The sequence below is a fragment of the Chinchilla lanigera genome, unplaced genomic scaffold (assembly GCF_000276665.1).
Source record: "Chinchilla lanigera isolate Chin_1 unplaced genomic scaffold, ChiLan1.0 scaffold00055, whole genome shotgun sequence".
Taxonomy (NCBI): domain Eukaryota; kingdom Metazoa; phylum Chordata; class Mammalia; order Rodentia; family Chinchillidae; genus Chinchilla; species Chinchilla lanigera.
Window position 1 is genome coordinate 8,443,449 of NW_004955456.1, and position 8,480 is coordinate 8,451,928.

The window sequence follows — 8,480 nt, forward strand, 5'->3', positions numbered from 1 at the left end:
AGACCAGCCTGGGCTACAAAGTGAACTCAAGGCCAGCCTGAACTGCATAGCGAGACCCTGTCTCTAAAAAAAAAAAAGACTAAAAAGAACCAACTGTTTGATGTATTGATTCTTCGTATTGTTTTCTTAGTCTCCATTACATTAAGTTCTGCTCTGATCTTTACAGTTTCCTCCCTCATATGAGCTTTGGGCTTGGCTTGCTCTTCTTTTTCTAGAAGATTGAAGTTCAGCATTAAGTTGTTTATTTGAGCTCACTGTGATTTCCTGATATGGGTATTCAGTGCTATAACTTTCCCACATAGGACTGCTTTCATTGTGTCCCATAAGTTCCGGTATGTTGTTTTGTCATTATCATTTAATTGTAGAAACTGTCTTTAACTTCTTTTTAAATTTCATCTGTGACCCATTGGTTGTTCAGGAGGGTGTTATTTCATTTCCATGTATTTAGGAAGTTCTTGCGGTTTCTTTTGCCATTGATTCTGTTTCATTGCACTATGCTCTGATAATATGCATGGGATACTTTCAGTTCCTTTGTGTTTACTTAAGCATGTTCTATGAGCTAGTATATGGTCTGTTTTGGAGACTGTCCTATGTACACTTGAGAAGAATGTATATTCTGATGTTGTGGGGTGGAGCACTCTGTAGACATTTACCAAGTTCATTTGTTTAAAAATTTGGTTCAGTTCTTATATTTCTTTGTTGGTTTTTCATCTAGTTGATCTAATTGTGACAGTGGGGTATTGAAGTCCTCCATTATAATTGTATTAGTGCTTATTTGATTTTTTTATGTCTGTTAATATTTGTTTTACATAGTTGGGTGTGCTGGTATTTGGTGCATATATACTTATGATTGTTGTCTCTTCCTTTTGAATTGTTCCCTTTACAAGGATGTAGTAACCTTCTTTGTTTCTCTTAGTCTTGGCTTGAAACCCACTTTGTCTGCACATAGAATGCTCCTCCTGCTTTTCTCTGGGTTCTTGTCACATGAAATATTGTTTCCCATCCTTTGACTTTCAGTCTATGGATTTCTTTTTTAATTAAATGTATTTCATGTGTGCAGGATATTGTTGGATCTTGCTTCTTGATCTATTCTGCAAGTCTATTTGTTTTGATTGGTGAATTGAGACCATTAGCATTGATGGATGTAACTGATATGTGTTGACTTACCCTTGTCATGTGATTTTCCTGTTGTTGGTCCCCTTTTTTCTCCTCTCTTTAATTTCTTGTCTTGCTTGGTGGATTCTTTCTGTTTGGGTTCATGAAGGTATAGTCCTCATTATCTCTTTTTAGAATGTCCTTCAGAACATTTTGCAGTGCTGGCTAGGTGGCCATGAATTTCTTCAGGTGTTCTTTGTCATGGAAATATCTTACTTCTCCATCAGTTGTGAAAGGTAGTTTTGTGGAGTATATCACTTTGAGTTGGGAGAACAACTGACTAGAACAATTACGTACCCTTAACTAAAGCAGTACAATCGGCAGTAAAAAGAGCATCAAACAGTCTAGAAAACAACAAGCTGTGGTAACTATTAATTTGCTACCTTTAACCATAATAACTAGATTTGTGGTTATATAACAAAATCTAAAACAAACCAGAAAATTATGTACAGCGAAGAAGGCCTCAATATGGCAGTTTTACCAGCAGGGGAGAAAAATTTAAAAGGCGACTGGGGGAGAAATGTAGAAATAGAAGAGAAAGATTAGAAGCAAGACTGCACAGGAAGATTACACAAACTTTGTGAAACTTATGAAGAAGACAGGAGGAGAGAGAGATGGAAGAAATAAAAACAGAACAATAACAAAACTAGAAAGTGTTCACACTCATATAAAAACAATATGCAATCAGAAAAAACAAAACAAAAACATAAACAAGAAAAGAAAAAAGAAGAAGAAAAACGTCCACTTCAAGACATGTCTATTGTCACTGGTAGCAGAGTGGGGAGACATAGCCTAGATCTGTGTTTGTTAATCCCAGCAAGCCAGCCACAGATTTACAGTGGGGTAGTAGATAATCTCAGCAAGCCTGGACCTTTTTTTCCACTGAATTCAGGCTGTGTTTTTGCTATGAGGCTGGAATGCAATTTGTTCAGCTTGCAACACTCCCTGTGCCTCCTGCCAACTTGAATTTGGTTCCGCCTCAACCTCACACTGGGTGCCACTGTAGGGAGCCACCCACAGTTGCTCTGAGTTTCATGCTCTGTTGGCTCCTCTCCAAGATGGCTGTTGTCCAGTTACCCTTTTCTGTGGGATGCCTGAACCCAGATAATTCACCAGCCATTGCATTCCGCTGTGTCCACTGCTCCATTTCACTGGTGTGTTTCCCCGAGGACGCCTCTGGGGTCGCCCTTAGTCACTGTGTGCCTGCAGGTTGGAGCTGCCCCTCCCAGTGAGTCAAGGCTCAGGAAGAAAGCAGTACTTGCCACCTCCTTTTTTATTGTGGTCTCCCTTTGCTCTCCCTGTGGGCTTTGATTCTTGCTTCAGATCTTTGCTGAGTCCCAGGGTCCCACTTCTCCTCTTCCTTACATTGCTGTATTCCAGCATCTGGACAGCAAATCTCGGAGAGGCTGTTTCTCTGCTTTGCACCACTGTGCCCTCTTCTTGGAAGTCCTTGCTGTAATTTTTGATAGGCAAAATCATTCATCTGTTGTGTGCCCATGTTTTTGATTTTGTGTTATTTTCATCATTTAGCTCTGTTCTTGGTTTAAGAATATGTAGTGGTTCTTGTTGCTCATTATATAAAGTACAAACTACCTGAACTTTTAGGATTCTAATTACTGGTATCCATTCATCCTATCCAGTCTCTGGTTTTGCAGTTCTGTAGTTACCTGCCACTTCAGGCTTTTTATTGTTTGGTCTGGAGCAAGTTATTTAATCTCTGAGCTTCTACTTCATTAACTATAAAGCAGCAATCATACTAATAATTTCTATACCACAGAAATTTTAGTGAGAATTTGTTTTTGATACCAGGAATTGAATGCAGGACCTCATGCTTGCCAGGCAGCTGCTGCAGCACTGAGCGAAATCCCCAGCCCTTTAGTGAGAATTAAGTGAAATAATATATTTTTAAATAGCTGCTGTTAATGGAGATCAGTGCCAGGAACTGTGCTAAACTTTTAAAATTTGTTGTCCCATTTCATAACAGTTTGTGCTGTTTTCTTGTAGATTTTTTTTTTTTTTTTTGGTACCAAGAATTGAACCCAGGACCTCACACTTGTGAGGCAGGTGCTGTGCCACTGAGCTATATCCTCAGCCCAAATCATTCTTTAATATCAAATGTTTTTCTTTTTTGTTTGTTTAAATCATTTTAGAGTAGGACTTACCCATTGTAGTTGGCTGATATTTTTTTTTAAGTCATATTTTATTTATTTATTTATTTATTTATTTATTTATTTTTATTATGTTTTGTTTTGTTTTTTTCTTCTGGTACCAGGAATTGAACTCATGACCTTGCGCTTGCCAGGCAGGCGCTGTGCCGCTGAGCTAAATCCCCAGCCCCCTCATAACAGTTTTATGAGGTAGGAAGAGACTGTGGTAGTGGTGTTAATTAACATAGGTAGTAGTAATGATAATAATAGCATTTATTGAGCACTTATTTTGTTCCAGATACTTCATGTTTCAGTGTAATCCTGTATATAATTGTACAAGGCATATAATTGCAGTTTTACAGATGTGGGGATTTGAACATACAGAAACTAAATAATTTTCCCAGTTTCATATGGCTGATATATGCTAGAGCTGGGTTTAGAATCTAGGCTACAATGGAGTACTGGTCTGCATTAAGAAGGATAAATTTGCTGGGAGTGGTGGCGCACTCCTGTAATCCCAGCACTAGGGAGGCTGAGGCGGGAGGATCATTGCAAGTTCGAGACCAACCTGGGCTACAAAGTGAGCTCAAGGCCATCCTGAACATCCTCAAGGCCATAGTGAGACCCTGTCTCAAAAAGACAAAAAAAAAAAAACAAAAAAAAAAAACCTTGAGTCATTTGTAGGAAAATGGATGTACCTTTAGACCATAATTTTAAGTGAAATAAATCAGACACACAGAATTAAATATCACATGGTTTCTCTTATATGAGAAACCCAAATTGTAAATAAATAGCACAGGAAAAGCTAATAGAAAATAGGGGGGAAAGGGAGATAGATCTTTCTCACATGGGAAGGGGCTGAAGAGATGGAGGGAGGGGAGGGAAACGGGAGAGAAAGGATAAGATGTGTTACGTACAAGTGCCAGCTCCACACGAGGAGTGTGAGCATTAAACACTGCAAACGTATTAAAACAAACAAATAAGTGGCCATGCGTGGTGATGCACGCCTGTCATCCCAGGGTTTAGGAGGCTGCGGCAGGAGGATCATTGTTCGAGACCAGTCTGGGCTACATAGTGAGTGCAAGGCCAGACTAAACTGTATTGCAAGACCCTGTCTCAAAAAATATGCAGAGCTGGAGCCAAGGATATAGCTCAGTGGCACAAGCACCTGCTTGGCATGCGCAAGGTCCTGAGTTTGATTCCTGATACCAAAAAATAAGAAAATTAAAAAAAAAATTAAAAATATCCAGGGTACACTTCTAAATCCCAATGTATCTCTGTTTTTTGTTTTGGAAGGCTAAGCTAGGGAGCAATTCACCTACTAAAATGCACACTTCTTGGCACCTACACTGTTTATCAGAACCTTCTCTCCTTTGCAGTTTTGTCCCCAAGTTCCTCCTGGAACTAATTCTGAAGTGTCTGACTGCCTTTAACTTGTGCCTGTGGAGGTTCGGGATAAATACAGTTCTTTAGTCACTTACGTTGTGACGGTTGGTGCTATGCTGTGGCCGTGGAAAGGAAAGGCTGCTCTGAAGTGGTCCACTAACCCGTGTAGGATTTCAGACATTTCTCAGCTTTACACTGTCACTCCAGTTCCTGAGCTGGGCTACTGGGTCAGACACTTAATGTGCAGGAAGGGATGTGAACCCGGACTGATGAGAGCTTGCTTTTCTCTTGCAGGAAAGATGCGAATTCTGCGCTGCTCAGTAACTACGAGGTAAGTAGCTTTGAGCGGACCGTTTCTCCTCTCTGGTGGCTTGCCCTTTGTGAAGGTCGTTAAAGCGGACGGAGGGCCCTGTCTGGTGGACCTGAGAACATCCTAAGCTTGATAGAGTATATGCAGGCAAACTGGGTGGGCTTTGGTTTCTACTGGGCACCCTTCCCTGAATCCCAGAGACCCTGCAGCATCACTGGGGATCCCTTCGTGGACTAGAAGCACCTGTTAGAGCCACTTCCGTCTGAAAATTTCCCAATATAATATTCTTACCTTTTACTAATTGCCATCTTTTGCCTATAAAATGTTTTACTATATAATCACTTCGATCCTCAAGTAGTTTCAGAGCTCTTAACATCCTTATTTTGAGAGTGAGAGTTTAGTTCACCATTATGGATAATTGCAAATAAGCAGATTTGTAACCTTGAGGGCTTGAGGGTACGACCGCTGGGGACGAGAAGGAGAAGGAGGTTGGTGAGAGGAAGTGTAAAGTGTAACAGTGTTTTGACCTCCTTCCTGCTATGTGCGGCCCCACTGTGGTACTAGCAGAACCTCTGGTGGGGTAGAGCCATTCTTACACTCATGTCAGTTTCCGAGACGTCAGAGTCTAAACTCACAAAGACTTCCAGGAGGTCTGGGTCTGCTTCGTGTGACACACACAGAATGAATTCGGTGGGTCATCTGCCTTTAGCCTACATGGCTGCTGATTACGATAGGAAGACACACAGTTGTTGCCAGCCATTGGCTTTTGGGAGCCTCCTGTGCAGCTGGATGTTCCACTGTTTTGTCCCCTGGGGAAGCGCTCTCCGGGTCTTAGCCATTGCTTCTTAAGGGCATAGCAGGCAGAGGAAGGGTGGGTTACCTAGGAATGGACTGTGAGCCTGTGTTTCCCTCACGTCTCTGGTGGAACCTCAGAAACAGGGCAGAGATCTCACCTACAGCATTGACACCTAAGTGGTTTTCCTCACAGAGAAACTACTTCTCAAAATCAGCAGCATTTTTCCCCTTATTTGTAGTTTTTCCACAGTGCTGGGGATTGAACCCAGGACCTTGTGGATGCTAGGCAAGTTCTCTGTCACTGGGCTAAATCCCCAGGCCCTCCTTTTTTTTTTTTTTTTTGTCTCTTACTTTATAATCTTTTATAAAAAGAAATTATGCTAGATTTACATATGGAACCCTTCCAAAATGTATGTATTTTAGGAAGATTTATTGTCAAGTAGTACAGTTTTGAGATGAGAGATTGATATAATGTATATTGATAGGAAACACTTGAAATATTTTAAGTAAACTAATGAATTTACATTATTTGGCTTAGATAAACACCATTTTAAAAACGTCACATGCAGCCTGTGGGTGGAACATTGGTAATCCCAGTGTCTCAGGAGGCTGGGGCAGGAGGATTTGAAGTCTGAGGGAAGCCTAGATAACTTACCGAGATCTGGCTCAAAAGAAACAAAGAAAAAAACAGGGCTGGGGCTGAAAGCCTTGGGTTCGGTCCCCAGGGTGCTGCCTGCCCCCTCCACCTTCCTGGACTCATTGTGACATTGTGCAGCTTGATGTGTGCAGTGTAGTTACACTATACTACCACATTGTGACATTGTGCCCCCCCCACCTTCCTGGACTCATACTTGCTCTAAAGCAGAACTTAGAGGCAAGTTTCTGAGAAGAACGGAGGTGTTACACTTTCCTAATTATCCTTCAAATGCATTGACCTTGAAATAAGTATATTTCTCAGATTTGCTTCTTTAAAAAGCCAGATACGATTGTGCTGCACACCTGTAATCCCAGCACTCAGGAGGCTGAGACAGGAGGATTACCACAAGTTTAAGGCCGGCCTGGAGTACCTACTAAACTACTGTAATGAGTTTGAAACCAACCTGGACTATGTAGCCAAAGCCTATCTCAAAAAAAACATTCACTCATACAAATCTTTTGTGTATCTCCTCCTAGGTGTTCCAGTTACTAACTGATCTGAAAGAGCAGCGTAAAGAAAGCGGGAAGATGAAACACAGTGCAGGGCAGCAGAACTTGAACACCATCACCTATGAAGTGAGTCTGGGCTCCTGCAGACCCTGGCGGAACTGCCCTTGCAGGGGTTAGGATCGCCTCGCACCTGACTTCAGTAGGTCTGCTGTAACCCAGCCTTTTTTTGAGACAGGGTCTCGCCATGCAGTTCAGGCTGGCCTTGACCTCACTTTGTAGCCCAGGCCGTCTAGAACTTGCAGTGATCCTCCTGCCTCAGCCTCCTGAGTGCTGGGATTACAGATGTGTGCCACCATGCCTGGCTTTGTAACCTAGTCTTTCTGTTCACACAGCAGGAGTTTGGCCAATGGCCAACTCATTCAGTCACAGTTACAGACCCTGTGTACAGCTGCCCTCACTTGGAAACACTGCAAGTTAGGGATCCCCACCCTGAGGCCTGCTCTGGTATATAATTCCCTCCGAGGACTCACAGGAGTCACTGAAAGCTGCTACATTCATGATGTATTTGTTACACGGGAAGGATACAGATTAAAATTGGCCAAGAGAAGAAGAATGTAGGGGCAGAGTCCTGTCGTCCTCTCCTGTGAGGTCAGGAACTGCCCCTGTCCTGAAATCGTTGAGTCACCATAGGCACCGAGTGTTCCTGGCCAGGGAAACCCGCCAAGCATCGACCACGGTTCTTAGGAGCAGCCAGCGCCACCCGAAAGCTATGCAGACGGCCACCCCTCTCCCAGGTCACACTGCCAAGCTAGCCAGTGTGACCAGAGGCCCAACGGGCACACATTCCAGGGCCCACACTTGGTGTCCCGGAAGTCTTAAGACCAAGGCTGGCACTTCTGGGCAAGGCCAGATTCTTTATTTCACAAAAAACATTACTTACTTTAAAAAATTAGGCCAGGTGTGGTGGCACATGCCTGTGATCCCAGCATTCAGGAGACTGAGGCAGGGCTGCGTAGTGAGTTCAAGGCCAGCCCTGACTACACAGTGAGACCTTGTCCAAAAAAAATGTATCAGATGCATAAAGAAGAAAGCAGATGGAATTTATAGTTTTAATATGAGTTGACATTTTGCTGTGTTCTGTCCTGATTTTATACTTTGCCCTTAAAAAGCAAGTTTATGCTATTATGTGATGTTTGATTTTTTTAACATGTCACTTTAATTTAATGTTTTCTTTCCATTTCCTTTCAGTTCTGAGGTTTGTTTTGTTTTGTTTTTTGGCCTCTATAAAAGATTTGGTTTTAATTATCTTTAATTTATCTTTCCAAAGGTTTTATTAAGCTTGGCTCAAGGGAAGTAAAGGGGTTGGCATTTTCATCGCCGTCCCTCCTCTTCCAGCTTTGCTCATTTAATCATGCGTTTAAAACCCTTTTCATTCTTCTGTTTACTCATGTTCTCCTTCATTATTTAGTTTATGTCTCAGAGAAGAAACTATTTGTTGGCAGTTAGTTTTGTAACCCTTTTTTTTTTTTTTTTTTTTTTTT

General features: G+C 42.0%; 1 protein-coding gene across 4 annotated transcripts in view; it reads left to right on the forward strand.

Moving 5' to 3' along the window:
- Positions 1-8,480, forward strand: part of Crcp (CGRP receptor component) — a 48,706-nt gene that overhangs the window by 12,288 nt on the left and 27,938 nt on the right. For 3 of the 4 annotated variants that reach the window (XM_005396709.2, XM_013520646.1, XM_013520644.1), the window contains exons 2-3: positions 4,983-5,019; positions 6,967-7,065. In XM_005396709.2, coding sequence (XP_005396766.1) covers positions 4,983-5,019; positions 6,967-7,065 — 136 coding nt within the window. Of the gene's footprint in view, positions 1-4,982; positions 5,020-6,966; positions 7,066-7,119; positions 7,139-8,480 lie in introns of those variants that run through there. The other variant, XM_013520645.1, reaches the window with a different exon arrangement.